This window comes from Meleagris gallopavo, chromosome 11 (genome assembly GCF_905368555.1).
Source record: "Meleagris gallopavo chromosome 11, MGAL_WU_HG_1.1, whole genome shotgun sequence".
Taxonomy (NCBI): Eukaryota; Metazoa; Chordata; class Aves; order Galliformes; family Phasianidae; genus Meleagris; species Meleagris gallopavo.
The window spans coordinates 4149587-4164655 of record NC_139414.1 but is presented as its reverse complement, the minus strand read 5'-3'; the positions used below and the strand labels follow the sequence as shown (position 1 = coordinate 4164655).

At 45.3% G+C, this 15069-nt stretch overlaps 2 protein-coding genes across 2 annotated transcripts; one reads left to right on the top strand and one right to left on the bottom strand.

Annotated features, from left to right (window-relative positions):
* Nucleotides 1-926: 926 nt before the first annotated feature.
* Nucleotides 927-6271, bottom strand: DTYMK (deoxythymidylate kinase). Its single transcript, XM_003209035.5, has 5 exons — nt 6086-6271; nt 5901-6009; nt 4808-4898; nt 3839-4036; nt 927-1495 (listed from the first exon to the last, which is right to left on the bottom strand). The coding sequence occupies exons 1-5, from the start codon at nt 6213-6215 to the stop codon at nt 1385-1387; spliced, it is 639 nt and encodes a 212-aa protein (XP_003209083.2). The 5' UTR covers nt 6216-6271; the 3' UTR covers nt 927-1384.
* Nucleotides 6272-6336: 65 nt separating this feature from the next.
* ING5 (inhibitor of growth family member 5) lies at nt 6337-14978 on the top strand. Its single transcript, XM_085232780.1, has 8 exons — nt 6337-6502; nt 6637-6708; nt 6812-6978; nt 8267-8378; nt 9251-9344; nt 10272-10407; nt 10589-10650; nt 11805-14978. Exons 1-8 carry the CDS (start codon nt 6466-6468, stop codon nt 11848-11850), a joined length of 726 nt encoding a protein of 241 aa, XP_085088906.1. The 5' UTR covers nt 6337-6465; the 3' UTR covers nt 11851-14978.
* Nucleotides 14979-15069: the final 91 nt, after the last annotated feature.

Below are 15069 nucleotides of genomic sequence, written 5' to 3'. Positions count from 1 at the left end.
GCCACATGTTCATTTGAGGTAAGCAGGAGAAAGAGCCAAGCAGAGATTGAGAAGTTAATATTTCACATTGGTAGATGGAAAATAAAACTTGTTTCCTTTACAATTGTATGCTCACTGTTTAGCTATTCAACTTTTTTTTTTAGTTTTCCATAATGTCTGTTTCTAGGAAGCTTTTCAAACGCTACGCCTGCAGTGGTAAACATTACAAAAAGAGGTCTAAACTCAATAACCATTTTTTTCCCATTTTGCCGTGCAGTAGCAGGAGACAAGAGTCAGAAACAGGCAGCTTGTGCTGCCCCACAGCAGGTCCTTTTTGTTGAAGGCTACTCACTTGGAATACATTTCTCTCTTGGTTGGTGCAAACTGCCAATGTTCAGTTAAGAGATACTACTTATTTTCTATTGCTGAAGATTTGGGGAAATTCTTAACCTAATACAGCATAACTAAGTATCAAAAGCCTTTGCTGTTTCATGAATTGGAGCCTTATTGTAACAACTCAGACTATTCTATGAGCATGGCCATAAGGTAACAATTAGAATGGTACTGGAGGGAATTGGGCACACTCAGAACATGCAGCTGATCTGGTTTGGCAGTGTGCGCAGGACTGTTTAAATTGCACTTCAGTCTTTATAGAACTCACTGCTGACTTTCTTCTGATCTTGGCCCCGTGAGTAAAAACCAGTCTAGAAGAATCTGTGTACCACTCAGCCTTCAAAATGCTCTAAGTTCATGTCTATTTCAGACACTTACCCCTAAAAGCAGTTCAGCCTCTGTATTCCTGTTGTACAGCTTGGAAGCAGACTTGAAAATGAGTTCATCTGTCCCTTCATTCCAGCATCCTAGCAAACATCTCCCTGGACTGAGGGCCTCCTATATATCCTTCTAGAAGATAAATGATCACATTGTAAAAAGACCCACAACTTAGCTGTGGTACAAAATGTTTAAAAGAGCAGTTTATTATAAAAACAAGCTGGGTTCAGTACAGGGATGTATTCCACTAAAGAGGCAGAACCAGAAACGTGGTCATTGCATGGAACTTCAAATATGGGAAAGCTGTTCCTCACCTGCTGAAGTTGCCCACATTTGTGCAAACTCAGCTGAGTTGCCACATCTGCACTAAAGGACAAAAGAGATCCTACTTAAGGTAGGGAGGAGTTATTTTGAAAAGAATTGTTACACATTCATTTATAAAAAAAAACAAACAAGCCCCTGGGGATTATGCAGAATGGAAGAGGAGAAGCAGAGGATGTTACAAGGACAAGCTGACCCATAAGAATACATCGTGACCTAAGGTGTAGTTACTGGAAGGTGTCGTAGGAATCATCCAGCCAAAGAAGGTCCAAGAGGTGAGTCTTCATTAGGACTGAGAATGACCTGTACTGCTTTATTTCCAGAGTTCTCCCAAGGGTTTATCCTTAACCTCCTGCATGGTTTTCTCTGCAACCGTCTTGATTTCTCTGTGCAAGTCTTCTATGCTCTTTGAAGCATCCATTGTCTGTTTCCAAGACAAAAAAAAAAAAAAGCATAGAAAAATTCCTCAATTTCCAATATGGGAAAAACCCATCTTCCTGTTATTTCTACTTCCCCCCCCTTTACTCAAAATTGTTACCATCCAGAAGCATTGACAGGAGCTAATTACACCTCTCGTGCACTACTTTTGCAGTGGAACTGGAAAATCTGTTTCACCCAGGAACGTACATTTAACAAGCAGATGTGGAGAAGATGAAGGGAAACGACACCACCGCTGCATGTTTTTTGCTGACAGCCTTTGACCTCAAGCCAGGTAAGCATTCTTCACGACGTACTGTAGTGCCCCAGAAACTTCAGCGTATCGTCACTCAGAGGTTCTTCAAAATGAACTCCATCCAGAATAATAACGTCTCAAAATCCAGACCCTGTGATCTTCCAGTTTTAATTTGTTGTTTTCTGTTGTTTTGTTTTTTTAAACACTGCAAACTGGTAGCACGGTGTGATTCTGGCATCCGCTGAGCCTGATCTTTAAGAACTAGCATTGTACCTGTGTGACTGGGGGAACTTTGGTCATAAAAACAACATCATTTTATGTGCTTTTATCAGCAGATTTTTAACTTGAAGTTCCACCTTCAGAATTACATTCTGCAGGTCACCACAACTCAAAATGAACTGGTGAGAGTTGTTTCCATGGCTCTACGATTACTTACCAGTAACCAAAGTGAAGGAAGGAATTGGTTAAAAGATGAAAGCAGGTGCAGATTTATCACGACGATCTGTGCAATGCTGCACCATGCAGCAGACTGTGAGGCTATGCAATAAATATATTTTGTAATTAAACAGTAGTCTTCTCATTATGGCACAACCAACAACTCAGCTTTGTGAGCACACAATATCAGGCAGATTGCTCAGTTTATTTTTCTAACTGATAGCACTGAGCTCCATGTCATATCTTGGACTAACTGGATCTTTGGCAATGTTTGGTATCTATTATTCTATCTGATGCTGAGGGGGAACTAGGCAGGAATGCTAACTATTAAAGGGAACTGAAATGGGATTTCTGTACTCCTTTCAGGGACACCTCTCACCTCTTCCATCATCTCTTCTGGCATGTATCTATTTAATAGTGGTACAGTTTGGGGTATTATAAGCAGACACGTTGCCAATACTTAAAATGAAAACTCCTTTTACATAGTGGATAGGTGAAAAAAAAGAGAAATAACAGATGGCAGGTAATCAGGGAAATATGTTCCTCTGCTGGAAACTCTTAAAAATCAGAGTTTGCAGTCTAGACATGAAGTAAATTCTGTATTGCTTCATATGAGTATTCTGACAGTATGCTTATTTTTCTTCTTTTAGTTTTAGTGCTATGAGTTTTTCATCAGCCTATTTACCTAGTCATTATGATGTAGGAAAGGCCATTTCCTAACATGACATTTACTGGAATAAAAATACATCTCCTAGTTTGGTAACTGTTTCTTCAGGTTCTGACTACATCCAAACACTCTCATGTTACAGAATCAGGTTTATCTAAAGTGGGCTGTGACAAATTACATTTGCCTTACGCAGTCTGATCATTTGGCAATACATCCAGTTTTGCATACCTCTCCAGCCTATGGAGTAATTTAACCATAATGTGTACTTCTTTCTCTCTGTGAAAGCTACAGAATGAACAGAAATTGCTGCCTGTAACTCATGACTGAGCACCAACAGAATGATGGAGATGGTAGGAAGGTTGTCCAGACCAGAAAAGCCTCTGCTTAGGTCATCTGCACTCAGGATCAATAGGGAATGCTTCCTCTTCTGTCTGCTGATTGTGCAGCCCTTTGGAAATAGCTCCAAGGGATGATTAAGGAAAAGTGATGTAGGAGTATGAAACAAAAGAGATCGTGTTGTGAGAGACTTCTTGTTTAGCAGGATAGTAAATGCTGGTCAAGACTGGCTACATGAAAAGGAAAGTGACTGTCAGTAAGGGAGAGAGAAGCTGCAGGAGAGCCCCAAAACCTCTAAGGATTTCAGCATCCTTGGCAGATGCTGCAGGATACAAAGGAAAGAAACATACGAAAGAGCATGGGTGTGTCTCTCACTATTTTTTACCCCGGTTCATCAACTTGTCTTCAAGGAGTATGATTTCCAGAAAAGTTTTTGTGCAAAACAAAACAAAAAAACTCTTCCCCTGACTCCAACAGGGCCTATTAAAGTGTCCCAGAGTAGCAGGTGCCCACAGGATGCTGTGCCTTTGGCTGGCCTCCAGCACAAACCCCTGCCCTTTTGCAGGGGACAGGAAGCACAGGGATACAATGTGTGCAATCCAGGAGCTCTCATGAGACACTCCTCCCTGACAGAACCATCAGGGTTATTTCCTCACCTTCCAGTTTAATGTCTTCTCATTCATCAAATGATGGAAAGACTGTAGAACTTTTTTTTGGAAGGGGCCATTCTCATAACGTTCTCTTCCAAAGTTCCCTCGTGCTGCTGCTTCCTCTGGGCTCAGCTGAAGAAACAGAATCAAATCTGGCTTTGGGAGGCCAACATCAGGCTGTTTGCACCACTCTAGGCAGAAGTTCTGTCCCAAACAAAGAAAACCAAGTCTGAAGTGAAAAAAAAGAAATGAGAACAAGGGAGAGAGCAGCTAGAGAGTGGGATTGAGGGAGGAACAGTCATAGGGATGCAGCACACATCACTGAGCATAGTGCTACAAACTGAAAAGGAGATATCCCAGTTTAATATTTGTGAATTTAACCCCGTAATTTTGAGAATCCAGATTTTTCCAGGCACTGTGTACCTCTCAGCTTCTCATTCTTCTCATTGAAGCTAAGTAAAGCTAATGATTTTAACACCTCTTCCAAAAAGCCCAGCAGGGGGAAATATCAGTCCACAAGAAAGCTGCTCTGGAACATAAATGTCATGCAGTTTTAGTATGTCTGTGCCCACAAAGACTCCTTTTTAAATACCTACCCTATGCTTACTCAGCTTGGTTGTATAAGCATGAGTGCATCTGGTGGGTCAAGGGAAAGAATCCTTCTCCTCTGTTCAGCACTGACATCTGGAGTACTACGTCTGGTTTGGAGCTCCCCAGTATGGAACTGGAGAGAGCCTATCACACTGATGAGCAACCTAACACGTTCCTCTACTTTTTCTAAGGGTAGACACAGGACACAGGCAAACAGGCCACATCAATACCTAAGTTGAAATCCCTTTCATCCCTCAGTTCCAACCCACTTTTTCCCCACAGGAGAATCCTAGACCACAGAAACTGAAGTCCAGACCAAGCTTCTACTCATCTCCCGTTTCCCCAAATACAGAGAGGGGCAGACCTGTTACATTCCCCACTCACCTCCTTGGCACTTGTGAAGGCCACTCCAGAAAAGGCGTATCTGTCAACCACAAGTGTGATCCCTTGATGGAGCTTCTCTTTCATCGATGTTCTGAAAACCAAGAGGAAGAAAAAAAATAGTCAATAGAGAGACAAATAAAAAGAGTTTATGTAAAGACAGCTCACAAAGCTGGCACTTGTCTGTTAATGTACTTCATCACAAATTGTGATTATGAGCAGTGTCAGTGTTATCCATGGCAACAATCATGGATCAATTACTGTTTGTGCTCTGCCTTCTATGGCATAAAGGAAATACCCTTTCGGAACACCCACACTCAGGTGCATGTGCAGGATACTGCTCAGAGCAGCTCCACAGCTCACAAGCAGGATCACTGATCAGAGCAACAGCCAGGCACAAACAGCTCAGTCTTCCATCCTCCTTAAGTGATGCAACAGGCTTGTGATACACTGCTTCTGACAGAGAAAAGCATCCTTATTTACAATGTCTCCTGCTGCAGTTCACTACACCAAAGGCTGTGTGATGTTGTGGTCCCTTTGGGCTGCCATGAAGCGATGGTGCATTGAAAAAAGGTTGGATATTGGGAAAAATTTCTTCTCACCAAGAGCAGTGAAGCACTGCACAGTTGCACAGGGAGGTGGAAGAGTCAGCATGCCTGGAGGTGTTCAGAGCTGCGGAGATGTGGCGCTGTGGGATGTGGGCATGGTGGGGTGGGGTTGGACTTGGTGATCTTAGAGGACTTTTCCAACCTAAACAATTCTATGATTCAGAATCCAGGCGGTGACATGGAGGCGTGGCAGGGGTGAATGATTAACTCCATTGGCTTCCGTAAGTGGCAGAAGGCAGGGAGCTGCTGGCCGGGACTCAGAACGAGCACCCCAACAGAGAGGGGGAGTTCACTTACGGCTGGAAGGGCAATAGGAACAGAGTGCGGCCCCGCAGTCACACTCCTTCACCAGGCCGCGGCCCGCACAGCCTCCCTCAGGAGCGAGGCCCTCGACTGGGCACCACAGCCCGCCCCGGGGCCCGCAGCCCCGATCTGTGACCGCCTCCGCCTGGCTCCCCCAGCCCCGCGTCCTCCTCCCCGCCCTTTACACGTGCTCCCAGCGGTTGGCGGAGAACAGCAGGTGCACGGCGTGGTCCTCCAGCTCCCTCTCCCTCGATAGGTAGGCGCCGATCAGCCGCCCGATCTCCGTCGTCCTCTCTGTAACCAAGCGGGCCAGAGGTCGGCGGCCCGGCCGCGTCCCTCAGCGGAGCCCCCCGCACCCCGAGACCCATACCCGGGAAGCGCAGGAGATCGGCGCGGTGCCCGGCGGCCTGCAGCGCCTGAACCAGCCGCCGGCTCTGCGTGCTCTTCCCGGCGCGGTCCATCCCTTCCAGCACGATTAACGCGCCGCGCCCGCCCGCCATATTGCCCGCCTTCCCTCACCGCTTCCCCTTCCCTCCATCGCCGCTCTAGGCGGCGAAGAGCCATAGAGACAAAGTCCTCCGAACAGACCTCTAGGCCCCGCCCGTTCATGAATATGCAACGCGGAGCGCCCCTCGCGGCCAATGGGCACGGAGCGCCTCGTGAATATGCGATGAGGCCGGGGCCGCGGCCCGTGTCCTGCGGGCCGGGCGGGCGGCTGTCGGCGGCGGGGCGCGGGCCGCGGGCCGCAAGATGGCGACCGCCATGTACCTGGAGCACTACCTGGACAGTGAGCGCGGGGCCGCGGCCGGGCGGGATCCGCGCTGCGACACGGGAGCGAGCGGGGCGGGCGGGAGCGCCGGGAGTCCCCCGTGGGTCCGCCGCGAGGGGAGCGGCCCTGATGGCGCTGCGTGTTTGTTTCAGGCATCGAGAACCTGCCGTGCGAGCTGCAGCGGAACTTCCAGTTGATGCGGGAGCTGGACCAGAGGACGGAAGGTGCGTGCGGGTCTTCTCGTAGCGCGGGCAGCCGGGGGGGGAAATACGCTTCCTCCGGGAGCTCGGCTTTCTCACGCGTGCGTGCGGTGTCTGGGCTTTACAGATAAGAAAGCCGAAATTGACCGCCTGGCCGCGGAGTACATCGAGTCGGTGAAGAACATGTCAGCCGAGCAGCGAGTGGAGCACCTGAGGAGGATCCAGAGCGCCTACGGTAAATGCAAGGAGTACAGCGACGACAAAGTGCAGCTGGCCATGCAGACCTACGAGATGGTGAGCGCTGTCACACCGCTGCGTGGCGGCCGTTTGTTGGGGCTGCTGCTGGGCTCTGAAGGCACGGCTCTGTTTGTCCTTCTGCTGGTGTATTTGCCTTAAGTATCTTCCCGAAACAAAGTATTCGTTCTCCAGCTTGCTTCTCTTACTTTTGCCTTCCCCCGAAATCCCGCCCCTGTGTTACTGGGTTTGGTGTGGAGTAGACTTGTCTTCTGGCAGCAGTACTGACAGCCAGCTCGCCCTGTCCACCTGCCTCTCACCCAGTCATTCACTTAGGGCTGCTCTGGTCACAAGCAGCAATTTTTAGGTCAGCCTCAAAGCTACGTTGTGGAGGAGCTGAGGGAACCGTTTCCACTTAGTTGCCTTGGATCCCAAGGCGTGGAACCCTGTCGGCTCCTCTGTGTGATGGAGGTCCGGCTCTGCCTGTTGGGCTTAGTGGGAAAATGGCATTTCTTAAGGTGCAGATCTCCACTTTTCTCCTCTTCTGCACTGACTCCTGTCCATTTATCTGTTCTTTGGGTCATCCTCTGTCCATTTTATCCCATAAGTGACTTTAGGTGAGGGGAATCCCTTTTTTGTCTGCACTTTGTGTTATAAGTAGCTTCTAGGGATGCTTTGAGTTCTAATTACTGAAGCTGCGGTACTTCAAATACTGCAGAAAAGGAAATAATTTCATGTCTCCTAGATAAACACCAACTTCATGAATAGGTACTGCAGCAGCACAGCTGTTTTGTGGGTGGGAGTGAAGGTTTGAACACCTTTATTGCACCTCTGTTCTATAAACCACATTACTGTGGATATTAGAAGACACCTGATGTGTACTGACAATACTGGAGATAGCCTGTCTTCATTATTAAATTTCATTAAATAGTGTGCTAGTGAAATACCAGAGAAAATACTGACACGTGTAACGGATACCAACTAAATGATGTATTTTCAAAGTGTCAGAAAGAGAGCTTTTTTTAAAAAATCTTTCTGTGTTTTCTGTGAACTGTTGGTCTGATTGCTTGGACTCTCCTTCCCCCACTCCCTTTTCCTTCCTTTCTCTTTGCTTGCATTACAGTTCAGTCCTCTTGCTTTTCTTCAGCATTTTTTCCTCTCTCTGTGTGCTCCAGTTCCCTTTGTGTACACCATTTCCCTTTTCCAGTCTGATATGCCCTTCGTGCCTTGTCCTGAACTGTTACATTCATGTTCTTAAGGAAGGTCTGGTAGCTTGGCTGCTCTCCCTGTTTTGCACTGGGAGCGTTTCTATGTTTTTAATTCAGTTTGTGGTTTCCTCTCTGTGCAGGTGGATAAGCACATCCGCCGGCTGGATGCCGACTTGGCGCGGTTTGAAGCAGATCTGAAGGATAAACTGGAGGGCAGCGACTTCGAAAGCTCTGGATCACGAAACCTGAAAAGTGTGTAAATGTTATGAATTTAACAGCCTTTTCCAGCACTGGGCATATCTAAGTAGAGGGCCTTGGGTACAGAGTAGACTGTCGTTTCTAGACGCTATGGTGTAATCCCATACTTATTTTAGATGCTCTTCAGGTATTTATAGAGTTGCACTGGGCAATAAACAGGAGAAGGAAAAGATTTAGTGCTGGGCTCTCCTTGTCAGTGTCCTGAAGTGGTCGCTGGTTGTAAGGGCACTACTGGCTAAGGGAGAACTAACTATGACAATACTGAACTGATGCTCAGCCTGTGGTTCCTACAGCTCCTGAGTTTAACAGTCTTGGCCTCAGACTTAGTCTGTCACTTAGGTTTGAAGAAAGCACTACGTATCTCATCAAATATGTTGCTATTTAAAGTCTTGTGTGACATTATGGACTAATATAAAATACAGTGATCTAACTTAGGTTGGATATTAGGGGGAAGTTTTTCACACAGAGGGTGGTGAGGCACTGGAACAGGTTGCCCAAGGAGGCTGTGGATGCCCCATCCCTGGAGGCATTCAAGGCCAGGCTGGATGTGGCTCTGGGCAGCCTGGGCTGCTGGTTGGCGACCCTGCATGTAGCAGGGGATTGAAACTAGATGATCACTGTGGTCCTTTTCAACCCAGTATGATTCTATGAATTGCCAAAACTGCAGATGTAGGATTTAGACACTTGGGGATATTATTTGCAAAATCGGTGTGTTTGTGGCAGAAAAGTGTATGTGCATTTCATAATCAGTGTTTGTGTTCAGTTGCATGTGACAGAAAGATTTCAAAACAGTAAATGCACCAAAAGAAAAACACCTGAGGATGGTATTCAAACTGATTGAAGCAATGCTTTATCTGTCTTTATAGAGGGAAAAAGTCAGAAAGACAAAAGAAGCTCTCGTGGTCGAGGCAAGAGGACGTCTGAAGAGGACACACCAAAGAAAAAGAAGCTGAAAGGAGGGTAAGACATATCCAGTCACACTTCTGATGACTTGGGTTGAACACTTCATGAATTTCCTCATGTTTGTGTTACCCTGTTTATGACTCTTGTGTTGGGATGATAGTGGTGTTCCAGTATTCTGGTCTCACTAATTAGAGTCTGCCTTAAGACAAGTTAGCTTTGCTAATTAACTCTTTGCTTGCCACATGGAAACCCAGCATGCTTGGAATGCCCTCTGTCTGGAAGGACAAGATCAGAGTCTCTGTTGCTGTTGGCAAGCTGGGAGAAAATACCTTTGATTTTTGTCATGCAGCTATTTTTAACAGTTGCTTGTGATATTCATTGTAAAGAAACACTTCCCCCTTGGGACAAACGCTGATGCTGTGTTGCTGTTATAGAGGTCTTGCAGAGTTTTCATGGTTGTTTTTAAACAGCAGCTGTCTCCTAAATAGTCTTGAATAATGTAGTTCTGTTCTGTGAAGTAAGGAGGAGGGCATTTAACCTCTCTGTCATGTGATTTTTTTTTAAAGGGACCCTGTTAATTCCAATACATTCAATGGGCTAAATGGAGGGGCAAGTTGAAAAGAAAGGAAGTATTTTCTGTTAAGTGTTACTGCCATGTCAAAGCTCCTCAGAGCAAGGTGGTTCCCTCATACCTGACAAGGAGAGAAGAGTATGTACTAAAATGGCTTAGGGAAAGAAAAATCAGGTTATTCTGTCTGCATGCAGAAGTGAGGTATATGTGAATTTTGTTACTGCAGTCATGTACTCGTAGAATCTACAAATCAGTCTTTTAATCCTTTACAGTCAAGCTCATATTTTTGTATTAGCTCAAACCCACTTTCTGATTTAAAAATGATTTAAATGACTGTTGCAAATTAATTTTCCCAAGAATCTTGGGAATGTTCTGTCACCTGTAAGTGACAAGTGTTTTGTCCTTGTCTGCAGCTCCGAGTTTGCTGACACCATCCTGTCAGTGCATCCCTCAGATGTCCTGGACATGCCTGTGGACCCCAACGAGCCCACCTACTGCTTGTGTCACCAGGTGTCCTACGGGGAGATGATTGGCTGCGACAACCCAGATGTAAGCACTTGCTTTATTGCTGTATCATCAAAATGCACTCCGTATCTTTTGAAATGGTATTTGCAGCATCACAGCCCAGTGAAATCCAAGGGAGGTACATGCTAGTTTGATCGTCCAAAGTGAATGTAGTGCTGGTAAAATGCTAAGCATCTCCTCTGTGGATTTTTCCTTTGTTTTGCAGTGCCCCATTGAATGGTTCCACTTCGCTTGTGTGGACCTCACCACCAAACCAAAAGGGAAATGGTAAGGACACACAGGTTTTTGATTTCTGTCAGGCTACAGACTCTCTCAAAAAGAATCACAAAAAGAATTGAAACCCCATGGTGACTTTTCCTGACAAAGGAACTTTGTTCTTCTGGTCAGAGGTTTACATCACGTTGGGTTTGGGACTGCTTTTATGTGAAGGTAGAAGGGGACAGTTTTTCCAAGAGGCTGTTTCCACAGGAGTCTGAGCTTCCTTAGATTTCTGTGGGAGCAAAACAAGGACCCAGGCATGTAAAATTTCATGATAAGCAGAGCAGTTAATGAGCTCAGGCTTTTGTCAGCGTGTACGGCTTACATCTCATGTCTGCATTTGTTGCTGTGATTAAGGTTGGGAAAAGAATATTTTCTGTTCTGCTTAGGGGAGCACAATGTAAGACTACAGCGTTTCTTCACCTGTGTATGTGCCCATTTTAGAAAGAGTCATAGGCTTTTTCTGTGCTTGCTTTCTTTTGCAAAGGACAAAAACTGTGCTAAATGTTGTCTTTTGCAGTTAAAATGCCACACTCTTCAATTCACATACCAAAAGCAAAATTTTAAGAGGAAATGCAACAACACTACTGCATTAAGTGGGAACAAATAGTATGACTTGGTCATTGCATTCCAATCAGATATTGCAGTGGCAGCATGCAGTTGGATGGCCAGCTGGTTATTGAGTCTGCAGACTTTTAAAGACATGCAAATCTTTTTGTTTGGTGACTTTCTTAGTCTAACTATAAGATGTGTATTAGAAGTGAGGTTATGCAGAGGTGCACTGATTTGCAATCACTGGAGGGAGAGAAGGAATTGGAGCGGGGTATCATTGTTCCTTTAACTGTGGAGGAAGCTGATGTACCAACCTTGAGGAATTCAGTTGGAATAACTTCTGGGTGAATGAAATAGAGTGACTCAGAGCTGTGAGGGGCAGGTGAGCCCCAGAAGCCTTCCAGTGCTGTCCCTTCTGCCCACCAGACTCCATACAGTTCCTTCCCTCTCTGCCCAATCTTGCTGCATGCCATGTGAAGTGTTGCGGTTGGCTAAAATTAACACCACCTCCACTCATTTCCAAGTAATAGAAAGGCTCCCGAGTAATATGTTGTTAATTTTAGGTACTAATTAACAGCCAATTTTTTTTTTTTTTTTTTTTTTCTCTGTAGGTTTTGTCCACGCTGTGTTCAGGAAAAAAAGAAAAGTAAGAAGTAAAGGGGAATACCTCCTCTGAGGCAAGAAGAGTTTTAATATATTCCTTCCTTCATGTTGCAATATCATCTTTGATTTCGATTGTGATTTTAAAACCTGCCCTCCTCCCATTTCTGATATGCTATTTAATTGTCCAGCGGCCAGTTGTAATTCCTGTTCTTTTGTAAAAAGTGACTTTGGGAAGGGAGGAATTTGCCACAGGGATTTTATTTATGTTACTCTCGCACAGCACTGAGGTCAGTGTTACTCTGAAGTGCTAGAACAGCCCATAGCTGTAGTCTGCTTGTTTTTAGGAGTCTCTTAAACCCTGTGAGGCACTGCAGGAAATCGAGATACCCACCTCTTCAGTATGATGCATACCATTGCTGAAGTCATTCAGACTTGGAGCTTAGCATGACAGAAAAAGCAGTTCTCTCTCATGCAGCCTACAGGAAAGGATTAGCTCCATTCTTTCGGTGTGATGCCCATTTGTGGTGCAGTTTTGTAGTACAGAGAGGATCAAGAAAGCTTATTGGCTGTTTACAGTGTCTATTTTCAAAGCCAAATGCTGTGCTTACTTTTGGCAGGATGAGTATGGGAGAGAGAAAAGACCATATCTTCTCCTTTGGGGAATTTCTTCTGTCTAACTTTGCACTGCCTTTCTTTCACTTGGTTTTGCTCACATCCACATTACAGCCTCAACAGAAGCAAACTTCATGGCTTTTAACCTCCTTCTGTAAAAGGCTTGTGTCTTCTGGAACAAAACCTCTAAATATCAAAGGAGTTGTCCTGCAGTGTTGACAGTAGTACTGAGAGAACAAGTTGCCTTTCCTGTCAGTTTTTGTTGCTTTTAAGTGTGTTACTGTGAAGTTGAAACCTAGAGTATTGTGATAGGGGGTCTGATTTATTCATACAGCAAGATGAAGGCCTGATTTTCTGTTATATCTCAAGCTTTAAGGGGAGATTCTATGAGGACAATGTGTACGTGGCAGTGATGATGCAGCAAAGCTGGAAGGTGGCCATATGGTAATGTGGTGAGAGTTTGGTTCTTGGGTAGCTCTTGCTATGAAAAAGTGCCATTAGAGAAGGCAATGCAGCAGGGAATGTCTTTAAATTACTGCATGTCTTTTTCGAGGGGGCAAGTTTCCAGTTTTTGACTTCTTGAAGCTGCCTTTCTGATCTCGAATGTGAATGCTTGCTATCATCACAGTGTCAGTTTCTGCAGCAGAAGGATGAGAAGGAAATCATGAGTAGGAAAACAAAACTCTGTGTTCTTTTATTTTTTTCCTCCTTCCTCTGAGTTAACAGTGGATGCAGAAGTGGAGGGAAGAACAGATAACTGTTGTCTTTAGGTATCTCCTGTATTATGGGGCTTAACTGCCTACAACAGAGACATTGTGGGTAAAGGTTGTTCTGCCAGGGCAGGGAGAAAACAAAGCAAAAACCCCTGCAGCAGGATGGAGCAGGGTCTGTGAGCCTGTGATGGCTGTTAATGGCATCTGCGTATTGCTCTGCATACCAGCTCTTGATACTGGCTGTTGGAAAGGCTTCCGGATAAGCCCTTTCTTCTGCTTTAAAAACAACCTGAATAAACAGTACAGAAGGGAAGGAAAAAAACCCAAAACAAATCTAATCTGACTTTGGCACCAGCTTCTAAAAGAAAAAAGTTTTTTCTTGTCTTGCCCTGTCCCTCTCATTTGTGTTTTGCCATGAAGGAAAGTAGAACACAGCTCATGCCAGTTTAGCCTTCCTGTTTTGCTCCGTTGGGTTTGTAGCTGCTTGCAGGTATGTTAGGATTGTCACAGAAAAACCTTTTGGTACTGAGACAGGTTTTCTGTGAACCTTCTGATGTATCTGCTGTGCAGAAAGCCTGTCTGCAAGATCCTTTTGTTGGAAGCGTGGCATTGTACATCTTTGCTGCATTGCATCACTCCACGTTTTATATGAAGTTTCTGTAGTTAATGTTTACAGGAAGATGCATGTTTGTCATGGCTGCCATTGTAAAAGCATCCCGAAACCACACAGACAGGTTAGAAACAGAGCGCTGGTGGGAAGGGGGAGGAAAAGCACAATCTCACAAAGCTGGGCTTAGAAATACAGCCAGCCTTCTCCTCCTCTCTGCCTCTGTTTTGGGAGTAAATGTAATTGCAATACCTCATGAGCCAGCCTGTAATTCAGTACCAGCAGTAAGCCTGTACCTCACTGACCTGCTACACTGGATTCCTTGTAAGGGTGACTGACCTGAAGGCTATGATGCTGTCCCAAGTTCTGTTTTCTCCTTCCGTCCAATGCTATTGTAAACTTCTTTCCCTTGTCTCCCAAGGCTTTAGCAGTCATGGTATCACTGTAAATCAAGCGTTGGATTTGAAACAAATCCAAAAGTAGATTGTGCCTCTTGGGAGACCTTGCTGGAAATGTGCAGGTATGGAAATGCACAGTTATGCAGGTCACTGCCAAGCTGACTGCCCTACACTCGGGAGAGATGGTCAGGTGGGACAGCAAAGTGTACTTTATTAGTACGTGCTTTCTTGGGCTCGGAAAAGCAGATGCTTTCCATTTCAACCAGCAAAGCAAAAAAAAAAAACAACAACCCAACATTCTAGAAGTTGGCATGAATTCTCAAAGGGAAAGAAGCTTCTTCAGCAGGACCCAGGATCAGCATGTGGTGCAGACCTGGCTGCTCCGTATGGCGTGACACCACCAACGTGTCCTTAGAACCCACACCAGCAATAAGCCCAGCCTGCCCCTGGGCTGGGGGACCCGCAGCCTTCACTTCTGGTCGCAAAAGAGTTAAAATCTTTCTCCTGAATTTTGAATGTACAGTGTTAAATACGCCCTTATGGAGAAGGATGGACAGACTGTGGTGCGGAGAGGAATGTTCCACTGACAGTTGTCAATGCACCAAAGTGCTCGGTGGTGTTCAGCTTTACTACAGCTCAGCCAAACTGGAGGTGAAACGATGTTAACCCAACAGCTCTATTTTTTAAAGGAATTGGATCTATGTTCCCTTTGTAAATGGAAGAGAATATAAATCTTTTTATGAAAAAAAAAAGCAGAAGAATGTAAAGTTAAAAAAAATAAATGTATATCTGTATTTTTGGATCACGTTATGGATAATGAATATATTGATATAAATAAAATATTTTTGGGAACCGAGCTGTCGGAGATGATGAGGCGGAGAGGGCGGGCAAGCGGGCGCTAGGACCGCGCGGACGGGGTCCTCCCGCCCGCAAGGGGGCGCTG

Bases quoted from the DNA above. Each gene is read 5' to 3' on its own strand.
- DTYMK (XM_003209035.5), bottom strand. From the start codon at position 6,215: ATGGCGGGCGGGCGCGGCGCGTTAATCGTGCTGGAAGGGATGGACCGC. The intron at 6,010-6,085 runs GTATGGGTCTCG...GCTTGGTTACAG, and splicing joins CGATCTCCTGCGCTTCCCGG to AGAGGACGACGGAGATCGGG. The intron at 1,496-3,838 runs GTGAGGAAATAA...TCTTGGAAACAG, and splicing joins AGAAGACATTAAACTGGAAG to ACAATGGATGCTTCAAAGAG.
- ING5 (XM_085232780.1), top strand. From the start codon at position 6,466: ATGGCGACCGCCATGTACCTGGAGCACTACCTGGACA. The intron at 6,979-8,266 runs GTGAGCGCTGTC...CTCTCTGTGCAG, and splicing joins CCATGCAGACCTACGAGATG to GTGGATAAGCACATCCGCCG. The intron at 9,345-10,271 runs GTAAGACATATC...CCTTGTCTGCAG, and splicing joins AAAAAGAAGCTGAAAGGAGG to CTCCGAGTTTGCTGACACCA.